Source organism: Sodiomyces alkalinus, assembly GCF_003711515.1.
Source record: "Sodiomyces alkalinus F11 unplaced genomic scaffold SODALscaffold_1, whole genome shotgun sequence".
Classification (NCBI taxonomy): domain Eukaryota; kingdom Fungi; phylum Ascomycota; class Sordariomycetes; order Glomerellales; family Plectosphaerellaceae; genus Sodiomyces; species Sodiomyces alkalinus.
In genome coordinates this window covers 4,590,748-4,612,040 of record NW_021167079.1, presented here as the reverse complement: position 1 = coordinate 4,612,040, position 21,293 = coordinate 4,590,748, and the positions used below count along the sequence as shown (strand labels likewise).

General features: G+C 55.8%; 9 protein-coding genes across 9 annotated transcripts; 3 read left to right on the top strand and 6 right to left on the bottom strand.

Annotated features, from left to right (window-relative positions):
• Positions 1–935: 935 nt before the first annotated feature.
• Positions 936–2,610, bottom strand: SODALDRAFT_270007 (hypothetical protein; the record flags this gene model as incomplete). Its single annotated transcript, XM_028607693.1, has 2 exons — positions 936–1,149; positions 1,235–2,610. 2 exons carry the CDS (start codon positions 2,608–2,610, stop codon positions 936–938), a joined length of 1,590 nt encoding a protein of 529 aa, XP_028470699.1.
• Positions 2,611–3,418: 808 nt separating this feature from the next.
• SODALDRAFT_270022 (Vps36-domain-containing protein) lies at positions 3,419–5,430 on the top strand (the record flags this gene model as incomplete). The annotated part of the gene is made up of 2 exons (XM_028607695.1): positions 3,419–3,519; positions 3,597–5,430. 2 exons carry the CDS (start codon positions 3,419–3,421, stop codon positions 5,428–5,430), a joined length of 1,935 nt encoding a protein of 644 aa, XP_028470698.1.
• Positions 5,431–5,686: 256 nt separating this feature from the next.
• On the bottom strand, positions 5,687–7,009 carry SODALDRAFT_342138 (hypothetical protein; the record flags this gene model as incomplete). The annotated part of the gene is made up of 3 exons (XM_028613075.1): positions 6,883–7,009; positions 6,507–6,605; positions 5,687–6,398 (listed from the first exon to the last, which is right to left on the bottom strand). The coding sequence occupies exons 1-3, from the start codon at positions 6,933–6,935 to the stop codon at positions 5,687–5,689; spliced, it is 864 nt and encodes a 287-aa protein (XP_028470697.1). The 5' UTR covers positions 6,936–7,009.
• Positions 7,010–7,189: 180 nt separating this feature from the next.
• SODALDRAFT_342137 (hypothetical protein) lies at positions 7,190–10,018 on the bottom strand. The gene is made up of 4 exons (XM_028613074.1): positions 9,719–10,018; positions 9,486–9,620; positions 8,547–9,382; positions 7,190–8,452 (listed from the first exon to the last, which is right to left on the bottom strand). Exons 1-4 carry the CDS (start codon positions 9,853–9,855, stop codon positions 7,497–7,499), a joined length of 2,064 nt encoding a protein of 687 aa, XP_028470696.1. The 5' UTR covers positions 9,856–10,018; the 3' UTR covers positions 7,190–7,496.
• A 1,700-nt stretch (positions 10,019–11,718) lies between these two features.
• Positions 11,719–13,343, top strand: SODALDRAFT_342136 (hypothetical protein; the record flags this gene model as incomplete). The annotated part of the gene is made up of 3 exons (XM_028613073.1): positions 11,719–12,358; positions 12,467–12,668; positions 12,801–13,343. The coding sequence occupies 3 exons, from the start codon at positions 11,719–11,721 to the stop codon at positions 13,246–13,248; spliced, it is 1,290 nt and encodes a 429-aa protein (XP_028470695.1). The 3' UTR covers positions 13,249–13,343.
• On the bottom strand, positions 13,282–15,384 carry SODALDRAFT_327045 (FAD binding domain protein). Its single transcript, XM_028610325.1, has 2 exons — positions 14,672–15,384; positions 13,282–14,460 (listed from the first exon to the last, which is right to left on the bottom strand). The coding sequence occupies exons 1-2, from the start codon at positions 15,108–15,110 to the stop codon at positions 13,487–13,489; spliced, it is 1,413 nt and encodes a 470-aa protein (XP_028470694.1). The 5' UTR covers positions 15,111–15,384; the 3' UTR covers positions 13,282–13,486.
• Positions 15,183–17,296, bottom strand: SODALDRAFT_355078 (hypothetical protein; the record flags this gene model as incomplete). The annotated part of the gene is made up of 9 exons (XM_028613781.1): positions 15,183–15,467; positions 15,535–15,579; positions 15,755–15,914; positions 16,311–16,540; positions 16,624–16,651; positions 16,729–16,745; positions 16,871–16,907; positions 16,978–17,100; positions 17,160–17,296. The coding sequence occupies 9 exons, from the start codon at positions 17,294–17,296 to the stop codon at positions 15,183–15,185; spliced, it is 1,062 nt and encodes a 353-aa protein (XP_028470693.1).
• A 325-nt stretch (positions 17,297–17,621) lies between these two features.
• On the top strand, positions 17,622–19,376 carry SODALDRAFT_336456 (putative oxidoreductase; the record flags this gene model as incomplete). The annotated part of the gene is made up of 3 exons (XM_028612596.1): positions 17,622–17,651; positions 17,819–18,762; positions 18,896–19,376. 3 exons carry the CDS (start codon positions 17,622–17,624, stop codon positions 19,374–19,376), a joined length of 1,455 nt encoding a protein of 484 aa, XP_028470692.1.
• A 239-nt stretch (positions 19,377–19,615) lies between these two features.
• On the bottom strand, positions 19,616–20,679 carry SODALDRAFT_266636 (NAD(P)-binding protein; the record flags this gene model as incomplete). The annotated part of the gene is made up of 3 exons (XM_028607500.1): positions 19,616–19,687; positions 19,787–20,139; positions 20,244–20,679. The coding sequence occupies 3 exons, from the start codon at positions 20,677–20,679 to the stop codon at positions 19,616–19,618; spliced, it is 861 nt and encodes a 286-aa protein (XP_028470691.1).
• Between the last annotated feature and the right edge of the window lie 614 nt (positions 20,680–21,293).

Here is a 21,293-nt window from a genome sequence, read left to right as displayed (position 1 = left end):
TGACCCCAGGAAACGGGAACTGAGCTTCATTTGACTGCCACCGGTGTATGATCGACAAAAGAACATGGCTTATACCGTCAGCTCCCCATGAAACTCCCTTTGTTCGATGTTTCCCATGTTTTCCACCGCTAGTCAAGTGTTGGCAGATTTACCTAGTAACATTTAGTGACGTCTCAATTGGGCCGTGAGTCAAGTCTGTGTGATGTTTTCGGATTTCATCAATGTTGCTAATAATAAACGACTGGTTCTGCTAAGCAAATCAAAGCCCTCTTGGCGCCGGTAGTCCATTATGCAAAGCGACGCAGCAACGAAACATTCCCATATGTCCTGCAGCCTTTAAAAAGAGCTGCGCATTTTCTGAACCTGAGAATGTAAAGAGTGTAATGACACCCTGCCAACCGTCGGACTGCTGAACATGAAAGACTGGGGTATCAAAAAAAGAAGAAAGAAAAAAGAGAATTCTCCTAACTCGCCCATCTGAACCCAGAAGAGTATCTCGAGTCTCCAGAGACAGATCTCATGTTGGTGTCTGTAGGTTGCTGCGACTCGATTATGCATACGCCGGAGAGCCAAAAACTCAAAAACTTGATACCGTGACGACAAAGCAAAACGGGAGCACCGCCCGCAAGCTCTGGATGAGCGACAGGCTCCGAAATGCGATATGTCGAGCCTGAAATACGAAATCACAGGTCATTCCAAGTCTCATGATGATGACGCCTTGTTGCATGATGCCGGTGGAAAAAAAAAAAGAAGACGAAAAAGGGACAACTTGAAGGGAGAAGAAAGCTACGATGTTGTGTTCCGATTCCCAAATCTCTCGGTTTTTGGAGAGCCGGACAACAACGAACCCGAGTTCGGCAAAGTCGTAATGAGAAGAGCAAAGGATGAAAGAAGTGACGTCGAGAGCTGCTCGTGCATGGGGGATGGCCGTCAGGTCAAATCTGGCCCTTGATGTCGACTCTACGGAAAGCCGCAGCGCGAGCAGACTCGAAGAGAGCACCAGCTTTACCAGTCAGCAGAGCAATGTGTTCTCCCCGCTCCTCGAGCAGATGCTGGCCGTTGTAGTCGACTATAAACTGGGCGGCATCGTGGTCCGACTCGAACCCGAGCTCTTCAGTGATAAATCTCAATTTCACATCTGGTTTGTAACTGCGAGTCGGTCGTTAGTCTCCATAGCGACGAAGGGGAAGAGCGACGACTGGGGAAGAAACGACAAGTGTCAAAAGTGACTTACGCTTTGCAGATGTTGCACAAAGCAGCAAGGCGTTCTCGAACGACAAACATGTCCATCAAGTAAGCGCCCATGTTGGGTGTATCTAGGTAAAGTCGAAAGAATCTGTGGTAGTTGCCTAGCGCGAGGGCGGTCCGGACATGTAAAGCGTGCTTGATCGGCAACTCTCGTTTCTCTGCTGGGGTTAGATCTGCCAACGCGTCACTCAGTCCGGTACGGTTGGCCGTGTGGATGAAGTAGAGAATCCGGTATGCCTTGAACTCAATAGGGTTCCCAGCCAAGCCCAGCCCGTACAGGCTCCGCAGCTGGGTCTGGCACTGATTATACTCACCGAGGTCCCCCTTCTCCAAGGCAATGCGGGCGTGCAGTTCGTACACGCTGACCGTGAAGTTGTTCTTGATTCGCTGTACCGTGAGATCTTGGCGTACAGACTTTAGCTGGTCGCAAATGTACGAGTAGTTGTTCTCCTTCCTCCACTTCTTCTTGAGCAATTCGACCGTCTTATGGAGCACATGCTCAGGGCGAACTTGCGAAGGGACGGGGGCGGACGTCAACCGCAGATACCGCTTTTCCAACACTTCACAGGTGCCGACGACTGGTCCCATCGTTGGCGGCGGCGTGGGCGACCGAGGTGCCGATTGGTAATTACCCCATCGCCGTTGTCGCTTCTCCATTTGCTTCTGGAACTTACTAGATTTGGGAAGAGGCTCGTCCACGGCAGGGCGATTGTCGGCTGGCGGGTGGGTGATACGATCTTCCAAGGACGACGTCCGGGCGTTAGTAGACCGCCAAGGAACCGCCGCGACTTCTGCTCGATCCGAAGACTTTCGCTTTTTGGACGCTGAGCCGTTTGACCCGACAGGCGAAATGGGACCAGGGTGAGGGTGAGGCATATTCAGTCGGGCAAGGAGATCTTTTTTGATCAGCTCAACGGGCAGGGGCATTGCGTCCCAGTCGGTTGAGTCGAGGAGTCCGTTGTCGGCGGCATAGGAGATGGTTTCCTTAAGCTTTGCCTCAATATCTTGCCTCCGGATCGTAGGGTCCAGATTGGCCGGTAGGAAAGCACGCCGGACATAGTTGCGGACGGCATCGGAGAAGGAGACTTTGCCTTTCGGCGGCGGAGCGGAAGGAGTACCATCCATGGGCGTTGGGTTAGGCGGCACATTGGCATTTTGGTTCACTTGGGCGGGGATCGGGGCAGGAGCAAAGGGGCCGAGGGAGTTTGTAGAAGACGGGACATGAGGATACTGGCCGAAGCCCTGTCGAACTTGGACGGGGGTGTAGGCTGGAGCTGAAAGTGAATCGTGAGCAGATGGAGAAGAGAGGAGTCGAGAATCCGGGGGGGGAGGGGAGGCGAGCCGGCTAGAGGCATGAGGCATACCGGCAGAGTAGACATGGTTTGCAACAGAGCCTGGCGTTGGTGACACCGGCCAACTAGAGGGCATCATTGTGGCAAACAAAGCGCACACGAGACAAGGTTGCTACTTTGAATGAAAGATTAGTAGAACACAGCCGCGCGCAGCACTGAGAGTGATGCAGTTTGTTTGATGGAGGGTGATGCGCGCACAGTCAAGATAAGGTTAAAAGAGAGAAGAAAGTGCAGTGTGGTGATTATAAGAGAGAGGAAATTGAAAGAGGTGCGGGCTTCTCGGGTGGTTGCCAAAGCCTGAAGCCCACAAAAGTTGGTATATGGATGATATATCACGTGAGAATACAATTACATAAGCTATCACTTGTATGGCACACGATTGTTGGTCGAGTCAGTGACCATACAGAAGTCGAGACTTCCTTGGCGGGGATAAGGAGACGCAACTCCATGTTACCTTAATTAGTGTAGGTACCTTACGAAGTACCTAGAGATATTCACGTGGTGCGGACGAGGTGATTTCAGCTTGCGACCTGACAAACTTGCGACTCCTCAGCATAGATATTCTCTTACTGTCCCCTGCCTCTTCCTCAACATTGGCAGCGACCTATTGATTCCCCCACGCCTCGCCCAACAAGAATACCCTTCGTGATTCTTCAACATGCCCAGGCCTTGAGACGACAGCAGATACCCCCCGCCATCCATCGGTGACGTACTACGTCTTGGCCGTGCTAAGGTCGCCCTCTTCAATATTGCTCGAACTCTTCGCCTTTCAGCCTTTAGAATCTATCATCTGGGGGCGCGCTCTCCTGGCATGACGGATGTTTCTAAAACATCTTGATCTCACTACTGCTCTCCGGCCCGCGTACCTCCCTGACGAGGCCTTGCTTTTTGTTCAGGATAACGTGGGCCTGTACGAGGGGTATGGCTCTCTCTTCTGGATTTTGTCCATTTTCCCCTTCTACGTGTGCAGATTCCAGATGCTGACCTGTTGCATAGCAAGTACAAGTTGCCGAATCAGCAGAATGGCCAAGTTTATCTCACCTCCCACCGGATCTGCTACGTTGACAAGGAAGAACCTCGAAAACATTCGGTTGCCCTTGACCTCAGGGATGTCGATCGGTACGAGTTTTATGCTGGTTTCTTGAAATCATCGCCCAAGGTCACCCTTGTGCCGAAGCCACTGAAAAAGTCGTCTCTCTATACCAGAGCCTCTGCCATCTCATCCCCGAATTCCGCCCGTGGTCACGCCTCTTCTCCGGGTTATGCTGATGGTCCTTACCGGTCATCGCCGGAGCCCGCACTTGTCGCAAATGCGACTTGGGTCTGCACTATATGCAGCTTTTCGAATGCTGTACCTTCGAACTTCGATCCTACAACCGCTAACCTCCATACCCCTCTGCCACCCTGTCTGGCCTGCGGTATCAAGCCGACATTAGCCCACGTACTCAAGGCGGCTATATCCAACGCGACAAGCAGGCCACCAGCACCCGCAAGTCCCGTACCGTCCACAAACTCCATTCGTTCCAGTTTCCCGACAGAAGGTTCACATGCGCCTACTCCGCCACTCATTTCGTCTGGTACTGCTAGTATCCCCGATCCGTCATCAGACTCGACTTCTCGGTTTCAGTGTCCCCGATGTACTTTCCTCAACCACCCATCTCTTCTATCCTGCGAGATCTGCGGTGCTTCATTGCTCTCGCAGAACAGCGCCCAACTGAGAGGTCAGGGCGGGTCTATCAGGACCGAGTCACCGGGACCCGTGCGGAACCAGTCCCGTGGGCTGGACACGGCTGAGAGCATCAAAGTCTCGTTTCGAGGTGGCGGGGAGAAGATATTCTACGAGCGTCTAAAGGGATCTATGATCCAACGCAAATGGCTACTGCAAGGCGCCCCCCCTGTACCCAAGAGTGCCAGGACCATTGACGAGAACGGCGCCGTTGTTCGCTCACCTCTGGGAGAAGGCACAGGGCGAAAGAAAGGGGTGGGTATTGCCGGGCTGGAGCAGCGAGGGCTGGACATACGCAAGAATAACGAGGTCATGATTGGAAGTGCCTTTGAGGATCTTGATGCCCTCATGGCGTCGGCCAAGGAGATTGTGGCGTTAGCCGAGAGATTTGCGCGGCAAGGGAATGGCGGCAGCGGTGCGGCAGCCTCTGAAGCCAATACCGTCCTGGCGGAATCGGCGAGTCAGCTCGGATTAGTGACGACGAAGGACATCGTGGGAGGCAGCAGCTCAGAGAGGTTGTATCTCTCCGAACTGGCCCGCAACCTCGCCGAATTCTTGACCGACGACGCCAGAGGTGTGCTCAGGAAGGCCGGGGGTGTCATCAATTTCGTCGACCTCTGGGCCATGTTCAACCGCGCTCGCGGCGGCGTCGAGCTGGTGAGCCCGAACGATTTCGAAAAGGCCGCTCGGATGTGGGAACCGCTCAAGCTCCCGGTCCGGCTGAGGACATTCAAGAGTGGCGTCATGGTGGTCCAGAGCAGCGACCGCACCGACGAGACCACGATCAAGTCCATACGTTCCTGGCTCGCCGACCTCCGAGAGTTTCCTCCGGACAAAGAAGTGCCCTGGAACTGGCACCGGTTCGGCCGTGGCGTGACAGCCCGGGATGCAGCGGAGCGATTTGGCTGGAGCATCGGCGTGGCCGAAGAAGAGCTCGAGATGGCCGAAGAGCGCGGGATTCTCTGCCGAGAGGAGGGCATCGAAGGCCTAAAGTTTTGGGAGAACTTCCTCGATCCAGGTGCCGCTACTCGCAAGCCGCGAAGAAAGGTATTAGCAGAGCCAGAGAGGATCCTTAAGGCACTGGAAGAAACGGGATTCCTTTGACCTCCGGAAACGCCCATCTATGCATTAAGTGTATTGTTGGTTGCACCATCCGGTGCCTCATTATACATTTATGTCTGGGTTCTCTGCTCGTAACCTCTATGCTGCGTACCTTCTATGTCGACGTTCCGATCTATCAACTGATGCATGATATCCTTTCCCAATCCAGAGAGGCGTGTCGCGTTCCAAACCATCCTGTACCCAGCCCACGCTTTATAAATACAGTGACAATACCAGAGCAATCAAAACCATTACAACTCTAAGTCAGCTTCTCCATCAGATATCTTCTGACCTTCATGTTGACCACGCCACCGACGCCATAGGCCGGGACAATACGCCCGATACGTGCCGCCACACTGACGGCCCAGTTTTTCCTTACTGCAACCCATCGATCTCGTAGAGACACCGAGCCGCGTGAATCCCCGCTGGACCTGTTGTACAAGTCCAAACCAAGCAGGTGCAGAGGCGTGCTGATCGTCTGTATGGCCGCCGGCGCTACGAACTGGGCGACCGTCACACCGTCCACCCGTCGTCTGAGCTCGCCTCTCATGTGCTCGTTGAGCCAGGGACCCAACACCGGCGACACGTTGAAGCCCGCGAAGACGGTGATGCAATCACGTAGCGCAAACAAGATGTACGACGCCATCGGGACGGGGCGGGGCACGAGACCGGGGGGCCCGAACATGCGGACGAAGACTTGGTCTTTGTATATGCACAAGCCGATGTTTGCCGCTGAGGATGCCGCGAACTTGGCGGTGCCGGCTGTTACTGTTGTGGCGGGCTTGTTCGAGACGGTGGAGGACAAGGTGTCGATGGTGTTGGCGGTGAGATAGGTTCCCCCGTAGAGGAGGAAGATGAGGGCGGTGGGCTTGGAGAAGAGGAAAGTTTGAGGGCGGCGGAGGAAGTCGCGGAACGAGGATTTGATGGAGTCGGCGACGCTTTTGCGACCGGAGGCGTTTTCCATGATGGAGCTGTTTTTTGAAGCTGTCAGCATTGTGTAGAGAAGGGAGCTAGGAGAGGTACGACTCTTGAAGAAAGAAAAAAAAAAAGAAAAAGCAAAAGCCGGAGATGCCGCTTACCGGTCAATGACAGAGATGACGGGAGCCACTAGAGAGGCAGAGCTCGCTGCGCCCACGACATCGGCACCTAGGCGCAGGCCGAGATTTTTCGTGTTCCATCTTTCTCCTGCTTGCTCCCGAATTTGGATGCCCGGAGATATGGCTGCTGCCAAGGGTTCGGACGAATCTGCCGCCGCCGGGGGCAGTTGTCTCCTGCCAGAGCCGTCCCTCATAGCGACGGGTCGGAGCTTGGGACTGACTGACTGAATGGCCGGCTGTGGTGTTCGAGCAGAACGAGGTCGATTCGCCGAATGTTGTTGGCCTTGGGTTGTTGTAAGGCGGGCTTTCAGGGGAGGCTGAGATGACGGCTCATGGGCGGCAGAGCCAGAGTCATGACTTTGGCTTTGGGATATGGGTGACGAGGAGCCGGGCTGACGCAAACGCAACCATTGAGGCTACTCAATTGTCTCCGATTAGTTGGTGTGAACTCGAGAATTGGTGTGCAAGCTGATGGAAGAGGTCAAGATTGAGGTTTGCGAAATTTCATGCTGATAAGCTCCGGGCCGACATCGGAAGGTACCGGGTACTTATATAACGGCGCGTTTTCTACCTACCTTAATATAAGCTGGAAGCACGTTTCTCAGGAACTGGGTCCAAGCCGTTGGATGGAACAAACAATTGGACGTTTGGTTATGTAATACGGGCTTGGCAAACGTCACGGTTGAGCGTTCAACGTGCGGAGTGAGCATTCAATTAGGTAATCAGTCAGCTCATTATTACCTACCTTATAAACCGCCGAACCAGACAATACGAAATACGGAGATTCGTATATACCTGGTAATATATAGAAGATATAAGGTAGAAAAGGGGGAAACCATGGCTAAGGGGATATCTGACTGCGCCTCGCGTACTCAAATGCCCAGATGCGGAACGATAAGCTGCCTATGTAGGTACCGACAAAATATGCCGTCACGGACCGCACTAGGCTACGAGTCCTTGATGTCCGTGATTTTATTCTTGGAAAGATGTTGCCGTCGTCGGCGGCTGTAACCTCTCGACTAAAGCCGTGAGGTTGTCAACTTTGTCCGCCAGTTCGGCCACCCGCGTGGCCAAGGACCTAGCACCTTCCATAACGTCATCGTCTCGTCCTGCGGCAGTAGGTTTGGATGGGGAGAGCCCGACCGGGTAGGACGACGGGGGCCGCTCCACAGCTGGACGGGGCCTCTGTCTAGCGGGGTGGGAATGCGAATGCGACGGGCGTGGACCTTTGAAGACGGAGGATCCGTCGGGGCGGATGCGACGGCGGATCAGCTCGTAGAGTTCGATGATGCCGACGATGGGAAGATGGGTAGCGCGCAGGAGGACGATGCGGCCGGCGCGGAACTTGTCGTCGGAGGGGAGGAAGAGGCGGAGGGGCCGGAAGATGACCAGGGCGAGGAGGTTGAAGGGCGGGTAAAAATGGGTGAGGCGGTTGCTTGTCGACGCCTCGAGGACGTAGATGCTGTAGATGTACAGGTACTCCTCGCGGGCGTGGGTGATGACGCGCGAGAAGGAGTTGGAGAGCATACCGGTGAGCGAACCCATGAGCAGGATGGAGGAGAGGGTGACGAAGATGATCATGAGCGGGGGGCCGAAGATGGGGTCGATGTCGTGCATGATCTCGAAGCCGACGGAGCTGGAGCCGAAGAAGATCTTGGTCAGGTTCATGGCCATGTGCGGGAGGGCGTAGTTCTCCCTGCCGACGAGGGAGAAGGTGGTCAGGAAGCCGAGGTAGATGATGACGACGAGGACCATGAACTTGATGAAATCCTTGCCCATCTCTTTGAGGCAGGGGATCAGAGTGCCCCAGTAGGGCGACAGGCTGAGGATGGAGCAGATGCGTGGGACCATGAAGAGGGCTTCCAGGGAGAAGACGTCGAAAGCGAGGGCGCCGATGGTAGCGTCATTTCTCGCGAGTCCGACGATGCCTTGTGTCTGGTCAGTTGTTGAGGAGGCACGGGGGAGAAGCAGGCTGGAGAGAAGGGTAGAGAGGAGAGTGGCAAATCCAGGCTGGCTACTTACGGAGAACGGCAAAGGCAACACCAATCCCCATCATGATCATGTCGAACAAGTTCCAAATGTCGGCGGCATAGAAGATGGAACCGGCATCGATCCACTCACTCAACTCGTCGTAGCAGAAGGCAGCGAGCCATATAAAGAGGGCGATTTCGGTGCCGGAAATCTTCGTGGGGTCCTTCTCGCCCAGCAGGACGGCGTAGTACAGGCACAGGAAGACGGAGAAGAAGAAGACCTCCCAGGCCTTGAGGTAGCGGGGCACCCTCAGGCGAGAGAAGGGGTCAGCGGTGCGGGCGTTGTAGAAGCGCGGCTTCTTCTCGGCCTTGACGGAGAGGGTGTCCCAGAAGATGATGTCGCCGTTCCAGATGCCGGTGACGATCTTCTGGACGATGTGCTGGGCCAGGAAGCGCTTGGCGCCGGCGACGGCGGCGATCTCCAGGGCGTTGAGGGAGATGAAGGGCGCCGTGGGGTCGACGTCGTCCTCGTCGTCGTCGGCGTCCACGTGGAGGCTCATGGTAAGCCTGGACAGGGAGGACAGGAGCTGGTATCGCTTCATGCTGCTGCCGGGAGGTGGCGGTCCGGACATGGACCGTCGGGAGCCGGACCAGCCGGGCGACGACGGCAGGAGGGGTGACCGCTCGGTGGATTCCTCGTCGCCGGCGCTGGGCTCGTCTTCGGCCTCCTTGGGGTTGGGGATCTCGTAGAGGCAGTAGTCGACGGCTTCCCGCTCGGAGAGGCGGGTGAGGAACCTCCAGGCGACGATCTCGCAGGCATTGGAGCGGGTCTCGGCCAGGCCTTGGCTGTACTCGTCATGATCCGCAGCGTAGTGCCATTTGAGTGCGCTGTGGACGGGGGGGGGGGGTGAGATGTCAATAGGGAAGGTTGCCACGACCTACTGTCGATATACGCATCGGCTGAAGGGGGTCAAAGTCGAGCAATACTAACAGCAGTGCGTTTACAATGGCGGGGTTGGTGCAGGTCGAGTTGAGGTGGTCCACTAGAACCCGTAAGCTGTCACCAGCCGAGGTGGTCCTCAGCTGTTCAAAGGTACTGGGCAGCTGGATTACGTCGGTGAGATAGCTGAGGCGGGTGACGCAAAGGACGAGCCCACGGCGTTAGTGCTGCCAGTCACTGCCATTGGACTCAACTTCGTTTTGCGGACGGCATTAGGGACTCACATGGAAATCTTCTTGACCACCTCGCGAAAGGAGTCCTCGGAGGCAATCATGGGCAAGTCGTAGGCGTCGGGGTTTAAGGTCATCGGACTGGGATCACGGGCCGGGGCCGCAGCCCGGGACCGGACACGAACGGGCATTGGCCGTACTGAGAGGGATGACGGATCCAGACTGGTGGCGGCTTGTGAAGGTGTAACTCAACGGCAGGGTGTGATTGCGAAGTGGGAGGGAGACAAATATCCGTAATCAATTAAGTAATGGCCGGGTTGAAGTGAAGATCCAACGAGACTACATGTAATTACAGTTTAACCTCGATCCAGCATCGCATGTTTACTTCTTTCAGGGGTCGATCACGCGGACGGAGGGTGGAGCTACTACTGGAAGTTACGGAGGATAAGCGTTATCAGTGGGACTCGGGAAAGTGGGGTCAAATTTAGTTAGGGTGCTGAAACGCCAAATGAAAAACAAGGGAAGGATTACGGCGCCCGGACGTTTTGATATCGAGCCCGTAAAAGTGGAAGGCACCTAGGTAGGTTAGGGACATTCCAAAGGTCGAGTCCTTTCGCACTTTTGTACGACGTCTGATTGCGCATAGATTCTTGTGATTTCACTATACTATTGTATAAAAGAGTCGAAGCAGTTTACCTTGTATTGTCCCTAAACCTCTGTGTACTTTAGTATTGTGTATGGAGTAGCTCTGCGTACCTGGAAGAAGACTAGCTGAGAGACGAGCCCGCTAGAGAAAGTGATTAGAGGTTCTAAAGGACAACCCAAGAAATTATTCCTTTCGTCAATAAATCAGCTCTGGTGATCGATGATGGCGCCTCTGTTGCAATTGAGTGTAGCATGGTCCAACCGTCAAAAAGGTAATAAAGTTTATCTCCACTAGCGTATTCTAAAAAAAGCATGTCTCTCCGTACTCGGTAACTTTGACGTTGAGCACAGCCACATAGCCGCCCAGCCACCCGACCGTTCCAACCTGTGCCACAGCCACACACCGGGTTCCTTTCATTCTTCACCTGGTCCTTTGTCCAAGGACGGATTACTCCCGCCTTCTTCAATCCACCTCGAGTTCACCATCTTGCATCTTGCCCGGCCCATGATAGACAATTTGAACTTTTACTCGAAAGGTGTTATTTCACAGCACGAGAGCAGCCAAACGTGACGTTCGACCCAAACACATACCGTGTCAGTCAACCTCGTGGTGGCTCTGCATTCAGACAAAAGTCCGTCCAGGAGGGGAGGACCGTCAGCACAGGACTCTCAACCCTGGACCCTGGCGGAACTGATCTTGATGCTCCGTCTTTTATTCGTCTTTGTTCGTACTTTCTAATTATTCGCACCTCGTACACCTTATGCCATGCAAAACCGTTGTTGTCCCGGCGCCCAGCCCAGCCCAGCCCAGCCTCCGCCTCCACACCCTTCACACCCAGTCCAATGATCAGCAAGTCCTCGTTCCCCGGAAGAAATAACAGGCTGCATGTGATTTGTTAGCAGAAGCAGACTGGGAGCAAGGTTCGCTGAAGAAGGCATTTCTTATGCGACAAACCCCCCTGGCCTGGAAACCCCAGCGACCTTGACAGCGGGTTGCCTGTGCTATGTTCGACGCCCAGCTCCCCTGTTATCTGGCCTCGCTTCATCTTATTTCCGTTTTATTTTCATTTTCGTCGCGACAACTTCAATTCCCTCAACTCCTCTCTGCTCATTCGACAACTCGCCTTACAACGTACACAGGCTCTCATACTGCATTGAAAATTGTGCTAAAACCTACACTGGTCTCTACTATCGCGCGGAAGCCCCAGCCCAATTTGCCCTGCTCGGCTGAACAAAAACCACTCGCTTCAACGCGCCACCACCGCGAGACTGGTGCAAGACGGGCAACACTGGGGCAATACTAATCAGTGCGAGACTGGCGTCTCTCCTCCTCCAACCATCCACCCCAAATCCTGGGCCGCGAATTCACGCCGAAACCCGCCGTCACCGTCGCCCTCGCCGTCGCCGTCATGCTAGCCCGCAACGACCTTCGCCTTCTCCTGGCACTCCCACCCGCCACTGCACTCCTCGTGCTCTCCAACCTCCTCGCCCATGCGAACGCCCATGCTCTCCCCCGACAGACCACGACCGTCCCCTACCGCGAGCTCGACGTCCTTCCCTACCCTCCCCTTCCAACCGCCGCTCCCCTCTCCCCCTTTGAGCGGTTGAAGCGACAAGAAGAGAATACCATCTGCGGATACATCAGCGGGGATCCAGACTTGCCCGCCACCTGCTCGGCCGGTTCACACTGCGTCGTGGCTCAGGGCCTCGGCGTCATCGGGTGCTGTCCGAACGGCGATGGCCCATGCACTGCCGGCATCTTCACCGGCTGCGTCGACGCCAACAGCGGGCCGCAGACCGAGGTGAACCCTTACATCTACTCATGTACCGGGTCCGACGTGTGCTACCGTAACGTCTTCGCCGGCGGGAACTTCCAGTACGGCTGCGGCTCTGCATCCAACATCGGCGGCACCGTCGCCGCCACCGCTTCCGGCCGATCGATCGCTCTTCCCATCCCCAGCGTCTCCGCACCCCTAACCGCGTCGCCGAGCTTCCTCTCCCGCGCCACCATACTTGGCACCATCTCACGGTCAGGCGACGACACATCAAGTTTAATCTCTACCACCACATCGGCTTCGACCACTTTTATATCCCGCTCGACCGCCTCCTCCTCCTCCTCCTCCTCCTCCTCCTCGCCAACCGACCCATCGAATTCAGCGACCCCGTCGGCCGATCCGTCGACAGAAGCCCCCGACGCCTCGACTTCAGGCGGCGTGAACAAGACTGGTGCCATCATCGGCGGATCCGTCAGCGGGGCCGCCGTGCTCCTTGGTGTGCTCGCTGTCGTCTTCTTCTGGAGGCGGAGGCGGCAGAATAAGCGGGAGGGCCCAGGATTGTCCAAGACGACGCATTACATCAGGTACGAGGATACTCCCTGTGCAACTGGTTGTGATTCATGTTTGAAAGGACCCAAGAAAAGAAGAGAGAAAAAAAAAGAAAAAGAAAAACAAAGAAATAGAGAGTGCTGGCTGACTATGTGACTTTGGTTAAGTAATCCCATGGGTGGTGGCCCAGATTTCGCACCCGTCGCCCCTAGCCAAGAAGCCTATGATCAGGGCTATGCGTCCCATGGCCCCTACGAACACGCCCCGGATTGTCCGCTGAGTAGGGGGTTAGATGCGCCCTTCCACCATGCCGCCGACTGCCCGCTGGCCAAAGCAGTGCCCGGTTCGACCTTGCGATCAGCGTTCCCTGCACACCCCTTCACCTATGGCCCGGGAGGGGAGATTGTGCCTACGAGGGGTAGTGGAGGCATACCAATCAGGAACGACAGCAGCGGGATGTTTGGCGTGTCCAGGACGGCTGACGACCAGGTGCCCCTAAACCACGACTACCAAGACTTCACACGGGGATTCAGTGATGGCCTCTCTAGGATTGACGAGGAGGGCTCCCGTCCTACTACGGCCGCCCACGGTTCTAGTCGGAATGGATTTATATAGGTAGTATAGTTGGGACATGGACACTTTACTGTGAGATACAACTGAGCCTACATGTACACTAGGAAAACGAATATATGAACAAAAATGATGGCCTCAACTTCCTTCGTTTACGTATCGGAGTCTCTGATCGCCACATGTACGTGATGTGAGTGTGGCTGGCTCGTATTCTATTAACATCAAATTGGTATGTAGTTGCAGGCCTGCTTTGCTACTATATATACACTTTTTACTGTGCTCATTATAATTTAAACCCACCAGGCATCAGCTTCTGGAAGACACCGGCTGGGTCATAAGCCTTGGCCGTAGCCTTCAGGAACTTGTGGTTGTCATGTCCATACCCGTGAAAGACGTGCTGTGTCGGACCGGCATGGTTCAGGTCAATGAACGGATGGTATGCCCCGTGGTGCTTCGCCTTCGCGATGAGCGCAGCTAGAAGATCCTTCGCGACATGGCTCATGGCCGGGTAGTCGGCCGCGCGCTCAAAGGTGCCGGACAGCAAGGCGAGGACGAGGCCCTCGGGGGGGATGTCGAGGCCGAGGATGTTGCCTCCCCTGGCGGCGGACTTTTCGCCCAGGGTCTGGGGGATGGAGACGAGGGTCAGGGCCCACGAGATGCCCTGGACGCTCGAGATGGTGGGGAAGGTGTTTTCGAAGATGGGCCAGATGTCCTCGATGGCCTCGGCCTTGTTGCGGAGGGTGAGGGCGAAGTTGAGTTGTTGCAAGCCGTCCGGCGACCGAGCCTGCGCGCCGACGGAAAGCGCGTGGACGGTGGTGATGGCCGTGTCGTTGAAGAGCTGGCCCGCAATGGCGCCGAAGCCGGCAAAGGCGGCCGGGTCCGGCACCGGGGCGGCGTAGATCTGCTGGTTCACGATCTGGGGTCCGAACTCGGGCATGAAGAAGAAGGTCATGAGGGTCTGGGCCTTGTCGTCGTAGTGCGGGCTCCCGACAAAGTCGGAGAAGGCCTTGACGGCGCCCTTGAGCGAGCTGCTGGGATACACCGAGTCGCCGCCCCAGACCTGGCCGAGGGGCACGGTGTCGAAGACGAACTTGGTGACGATGCCCAGGTTGCTGCCGCCGCCCTTGAGGGCCTTGAAGAGGTCCGCGTTCTCGTGCGGGGAGGCGGTGACGATGCTGGCGTTGGCTAGCACGACTTGGAACGAGGCGACGTTGTCGGCTGCGAAGCCTGCGCTTGGGGCGACAAAGCCCAGTCCGCCTAGTATGAAGGGTCAGTTCATGTTGTCACGTGCATTCTTCATTTGGTGCATGTATCATCCTGATCTCGGCCACACGAGGCACGGATGAGGATGGAATCGGGGCCAGAAAAGGGCACTGGGGGTTGTGAAAGTTATGAAAAAAAAGAAAGAAAAAAAAAGGGGGGGGCTGGGGTTTGGAACACAGAGACACCAGACACAACATGAACATACCACCCAAGGTCGATCCCGCGACACCGACACCACCGGCACGGGTCCCGGGGACGGAGACACCGAAAGGAGCAAGAATGCCGTACACGTTGGACCACTCCTGGCCGGGACCGATGGCGACCTGAGAGCCGTCTTCGTTGGGCGTTGTGAAGGCGATGCCGCTCAGGTCCAGGGTGACGCCGTCCTCGATGTTCGCAACGGCAGGGGCAGAGCCATGGCCGCCGCTACGGACGGCGAACTTGCATGCGCCGGGGACGATGATGCTCAGGGCGATGGAGACGTCTTCGGCCTCGGTGGCGACTACGATGCAGGCGGGGGAGAGCTCCTGTTCTGGCCGGGCCCAGTAGGAGGACACGGAGGTCTCGTAGGCCTGGGAGTCGGGAAAGGCGACTTTGGACGGTAAGATGGCTGCAAGGGACTGGCACTGCGAGTTGGGTGGCATAAGCCATCAAGTGTGAGCAGGAGTGAAGCGATAAAACGTTAGGAGGCAGGAGGGGCGGCTCAAGTCATTGCTTCAGGTGAGAATGAAGTGTCTGGGGGTTGAAAGCTTCATGTTGGTAAGGCGAGGGCGATGGGGTTGTGATGAGGTGGCGCCGCTTCTGCCGGCTGGGGGACTGGAGGGAGCGGGGACGGGGACGGGGACGGAGAGTAAAGGGGTGGGCATGGGCACACTCACACATATGGAGACGCAGGATGTGGCGGTCGTGGCGGATGTGTCCTGGACTACAGCGGCATGAGACGAGCCGACTAGGGCGGTCGCGACACCCACGAGGCCCAAGCGGCTCAGGATATAAGATGACTGCATCATCGGTGAGTTTTATGTCTGTAGGTCCCTCCAATTTGCAATTTTGCCGCCCTTTGCAGACTGTGGATCGTGGTGTTAATGTGGCCTCAACTGTCAAAGCAGACAACTGAAGAAGACGACGGAGACGTCGGAGAGGGCGAAAAGTCAGAAGGAGATGGGGAAGCGAGCGGCAAATGGAGGCTGGAGGTTTACGAGCGAGCACAGCTAGAATGTCAAGTCCGGAGGAGACGAGAAGAGTGGTACATATCCGTAGACTACCTATAGAATATAGATATTCCTACAGGCGCCTCATGCAAGCCCTCGACATCGATACAGGTCTTCGGGATGGAGGGGATGGAGGGGATAGAGGGGATAGAGGGGTAGGAGGATTTGGTAGGAAGACAAAATCTATTTTGGGGGCCGATTCGGGTCGTGCAGACCCCCTGGTCCCTGGGTCCTCTGCTTGCATGTGGATGCATGTGGCGATATGGTGTCCCTGGGTATTAGTGGTGTCCACTGAAGATGGATGCCTATATCTACACCCCGGGCCTCGACTGTCTTACGGGGGCATGTCTTGACGCGACTCTGACCGGCGCAGCTTGTAGGTACCTATTTATGGGCTGGAGGGTCAATGCTACGGGGATATCTTGATTCTTCAGTGGATACATGTAGTTAATTAAAGCCTGAAGGATGTCCTTTGGGCACAGATTGTCCATGTTTGTTTGCCAGCACAGTTCTTTTCATGTTTTCTCCGCTTCCCGCGGGATTTATATATATATATAAAGTAGACAGAGATGTTTGGTAATATCAGATTAGAACGAATAAAAGCAACAAAAGTCCGAGGAATTTATATCCCACGGGACGACTGGGAAATAATCTCCAGAATAGTCGCGATCGCGAAGAGTTCTCTGCGTGTGGCCCAGCGTGCCACTATTACGGAGACTGTCCCGCCCCGGCGCCCAAGGGACGTTCATGACCGTGAACAGTGAACACAAGGCAGACACTGGTCCCTGGCTTCCAAGTTCCAACACGTCAAAAGAGCACTTGAGCTTACATGTACTGCTTGAGTAGTGCGCAGCCTGGTCGATCTGACTGAATGGGATCCGGGATTAATGCGTAATTAATTTCATGTTATTAACAAGATGCGCGCATTGCTCCCTAACGCGCGCACCGTATACTGGCCAATATGAAGCTTGAGCCTTTGCATGATCATTCGGCACAGTCCATCTTCATCCCCGCCTGATATCTTACTCCCTTTACCCCAGCCCTTACTTACCTCCTACTACATCCGGTCTACGAGAGGCGGAATCAGGCCTAGAAGGGCCGACTATCCCTGCTACTGGTGAGACGGAGAGTATATATGTTCCCTCCGAGGAACAAGTACATAGGATCTCTACTGCATAATTACATGTACCTACAAGCTGAGATGCGAGGGACTTTAACATTGGCTGGGGACTAGGAATTGAGGCTCGACAGGTCTGCTCCCGTGCCAGCTCCAGCTCCAAGCACAGTCTAGCTCCAGTACATCTCGTGGCCCTCTCCTGATTCCGAACATGAACCCTGCTCGCAGCTCCCCACGACGCCCACGACGCCCACGACGCCCTCGACGCCCTCGACGCCCACGTTGCCTCTCCTCGCCTCTTCTCGCCTGACCTGGCATAACCCGCAGCACACCCGGCGATGCCAAGTCGATAGAATTGAACTCACGGACCCCGTTGAGAGGCGAGCGGAAGCTGCGGAACCCCGGAATGACGTGCCTGCCTCTGCGCTTGATGCTCTGATGCAGCGTGCTGCGTGGCGGAAACGTGGTCCACCCTGGCACCCTCCAAGGGTTCATGGTTCATGGTTCATCAGACGTTCAGAACCTGCCAGGGCCCGGGGCACCACGTTGCAATATAAAATTCAACTGATCCGGCTGTATCCAAACATTCACGGGCTACGGTTCTAGCTTCTTAGCTTCATGTTCTCGCGTGTTACCCTGTGCTCGTGCTTGTTCCCTTACCGTTTACGGTGCATGTGCCTTATCCGCGGCCTACGAACCTCCTGGTCGGCCGAGTCGGGGTCTCGCCACTCCTAGCACGCACAGTCCTACAGTCCTACTCAGTGTTCCATCCAACAAAACCACGTCGTTCTCTGCTGCTACCATAGAAGACCGTTGAGTCCACCACAATGGTCAACCTAGGGAATAGCGGGCTTTGCGTGAGTTGCCAGCGAGGAATCGAGGATAAACCCCCAATTCCTCCACTACTCACTACCACACCCACTACCCACCATCAATACCCCCCAGGCCCCCAATCCACCAGCCCGATAGCCCTGGTCATTGCTAGATCGCCATCTGACCATCCAATTGCCCTCAACTATTATAGTGCATCGGCTTAACACTGGCCCTTCACGGCAAAGTGCATCTGCGGGGCTCCCAAGCCTATAGCGACTCGGTGTCCTCCTACTACGCCCAGCAAGCATCGTCGGTCCAGCCGCTATGCATCGTTAAACCAACACAGACCACCGACGTCGCCAACGCCATCAAGCTCATCTCCCTCGCCTCCCTCCTCCTACCCTCTGCCGACAAGGCCCAATGCCACTTTGCCGTCCGGTCCGGCGGCCACGCCTCCATCGGAAACGCCGCCAACATCGCCAACGGCGTCACCATCGACCTGAGCGGTCTCAAGACCATCTCCGTCGCCAGCAACGGCGTCACCTCCGTCGGACCGGGCGCTACCTGGGACGAAGTCTACGAGGCCCTCGAGCCGGCCGGCCTTTCCGTCGCGGGAGGGCGTAACGCCGGCGTCGGCGTCGGCGGTCTCACCACCGGCGGCGGCATCTCGTTCTTCTCGCCCCGCAAGGGCTGGACCGCCGACACGGTCACGAACTACGAGGTGGTCCTGGCCGACGGGAGGGTCGTCAACGCCAACAGCAATGTGAACCCGGACCTGCACTGGGCGCTGCGTGGCGGCTCCAACAACTTTGGCGTCGTCACCCGCATCGACTTGCAGGCTTTTGAGCAGGGCCAGCTGTGGGGAGGGATGAGCTTTTATGACGCCGACCAAACCATCGATGCGCACATTGAGGCCTTGGCTGAGTTTAGCGATGCGGCTACGTATGATGAGTATTCGTCTCTTATTACGAGCTTCGTTTTGCAGCCGGGCCAGCCTCCGGCTGTCGCTACGAATCTCGAGTATACCAAGCCGGTGGTGAATCCCGCTTCTGTGCAGGGCATCACCAGCATCCCGTCGCTTTTCAGCTCTATGCGCCTTGCTTCCATGTCTGAGCTGGCTGATGAGCTCGCATCGCTGCAGCCATACGGTCTTCGGTGAGTCGCTCTCCTTTTTCTTTTTTTTTTCTTTCTTTCTTTTTTTTTTCTTTCTTTCTTTTTCTTTTCTTCTGCCTTGGATCTGCACTCGGCACTCCCCCTTACATACAAACGCTAACCACGAAACCTATAGCCAACTTTCTGCCACGCTCACACACAAAGCCACCGTCCCCATGCTCAACGCCACCTGGCAGCGGTGGTCCGACAGCGTGGCCTCGGTCCAGAGCATCCCGGACCTGGCGTGGAGCCTGTCCCTCGAGCCTCTACCGCCGGCTATCTACGCACAAGGGGGAGCCAACTCCAACGCGCTGGGCCTGGACGACCGGACCGACTCGCTCGTGGTCACCGTCCTTAACGCTGCGTGGGGTAGCGCCGCCGACGACGCGACTGTGAACGCGGCGGCGCGGAGTCTCATTGACTCCTTGATCAGCGATGCGCAGGACCTGGACGCTTACGACCCGTTTATCTACCTCAACTATGCCGCTTCCTGGCAGGATCCCATCGCGAGCTATGGCTCTGCCAATGTGGCTCGCTTGCGACGGGTTCGGGCTCGGTATGACCCGCTGAAGCTTTTCACTAAGAACGTCCCGGGCGGGTTCAAGCTTGGGGATTAAGACGTATGGACGATTTGCGATTAGACTCTTGCAAATGTCTCCATTATCCTTGTACGATCAGATTCCTCTAATGGCTGCATGTGGGCACTTCTGTTAAGGTGAATATGAGTATTAGTAGAGTCATGATAATACAATGATCCTGAATTAACCGAGTGACTATTCTCGATGCACGGGGTCCCATATTCAGGTCCTGCAGTTGAGATATTTCCATCCCGCTTTCGAATTACTCTGCATGCTTCTTACTTCTTCGCGTTCCCGGCTACAGTCTTGGATAGCTCACCGAGTCCCTGGTTATAACTCATAGCGGCATCCTAACAGAGTGGTCCCATGGTCAGCTTTTGCTTGTGAAAAAGAAGCCTTGCCGACAAAATAGTTGAGCGTCCGAAGGTGGAATGAAGCCCATGACTTACCGTGGCAGAGCGCGGGGCCCAGCGCGACAAAAAGTTGATGCCGCCAGCATGCGGACCCCGAAAGACCAGTCCATTCTTGCCCGTACCGGTGATCTCTTGGACGAGGGCATCGGCAAACTGGACGGCCGAACATCCCTTGGGCTTGGAGGCGCCGCTGGCCCAACCGGCAATGATCTCCTGGATCGGGGCGTAGCGCGAACCCTCGGGAAGGACAAAGTTGGAGTCGTTGGCGTGGAAATGGCTGTCGACGACGCCGGCCATGATTGTGACGACGCTGACGCCGAAGGGGGAGAGTTCAAGGCGCAACGTCTCGGAGAATTGATTGAGCGCCGCCTTGGAGGAGGTGTACGCGGCTATATTGGCGGTTAGCTGGGGAGGTAAGTCCAAGGGCAAAAAGAAGAGGAGAGAAGGGGGAAAAAAAGGAGCAAAAAAGGAAGAAAAAAAAGGAAAAACCCACCTATCCAAGGGGTATTGACGACAGCTCCACAGGTGCTCAAGTTCACAACACGACCCCGGTGGGCGATGAGCAGATCGGAAAAAGCCTGGATGGTGCGAATAGGACCCCAGAGATTCGTCTCGTAGACCTGCTTAGCCCTGTCGATGTCCACGTCGAGCACGGGCATGGCGTAGCCCGCACCGGCATTGTTGAGCAGCACGTCCAGCCCGCGGCCCAGGTCGGCGACGGCTTTGACGGCGTCGGCAATGGAGGAGGGCGAGGTGACGTCCAGCGACAGCACGGTGACGTTGGCGAGGTCCGACAATTCGCTGGGGATCTTGGATGGCATCCGCGCCGTGGCGAAGACGTGATGACCGCGCTTGGCTAGGGCGAGGGCGATGGCGGCGCCGATGCCACCGGCCGAGCAGCCTGTTACTAAGACCGTCTTGAGATCCATTGATCACACCGCCTCTCTTTACTCTCAACTCTCTGTGTGTGTGGTGTTTGTGGGTTCTAGAGCAAGCGGAAGGACGGAGGGCGCGGAGGTACTTGACGGATAGAGGAGCCACTAGAAGAAATGTACGGGTCGGGTCGCCGGGGCGGCGAGACTAAGTCGAAGCGGCGCGAGGCGAGATCAGCCACGTTAACGCCACTGACTGCTTGTTTTTGCCAGCTTTGTACACATGAACGGAATCCTGAGCTGGATTGACGCGTAATGAACATGAAGGGAAGCTACGAAGAAGGACGGTAATGTTAGAAATGTTCAAGTTGTTTGAAATGTGGTGGTACTTTAGGCCGTACTACAGCAAGTTGTACATTGTTTGCTTTCCTGTTTCAGCTAAGGGGCTAACTTCAGGGGCTTTCAGGGGTCTTCGGTCGGAGTTAAGGGGCATGTTGGGGTTGTCTCGGCTCGCGTCTAATCTGCCAATCCAGTAATCACTTACTGTAACTCTTTAGTTTATATACATAATGTTTAGGACTGGTAGGTCGCCAAGGCGGTAGAGTAGAGTCGAGTTAGGTAAGTTATTCTAGTATACCCGATCCTCTGGCTCTAATTCGAGTAGAATACGG

Bases quoted from the DNA above. Each gene is read 5' to 3' on its own strand.
- SODALDRAFT_342137 (XM_028613074.1), bottom strand. From the start codon at position 9,855: ATGCCCGTTCGTGTCCGGTCCCGGGCTGCGGCCCCGGCCCGTGATCCC. The intron at 9,621-9,718 runs GTGAGTCCCTAA...CACCCGCCTCAG, and splicing joins GTGGTCAAGAAGATTTCCAT to CTATCTCACCGACGTAATCC. The intron at 8,453-8,546 runs GTAAGTAGCCAG...ACCAGACACAAG, and splicing joins TGTTGCCTTTGCCGTTCTCC to GCATCGTCGGACTCGCGAGA.
- SODALDRAFT_327045 (XM_028610325.1), bottom strand. From the start codon at position 15,110: ATGCCACCCAACTCGCAGTGCCAGTCCCTTGCAGCCATCTTACCGTCC. The intron at 14,461-14,671 runs GTATGTTCATGT...CCTTCATACTAG, and splicing joins CGCGGGATCGACCTTGGGTG to GCGGACTGGGCTTTGTCGCC.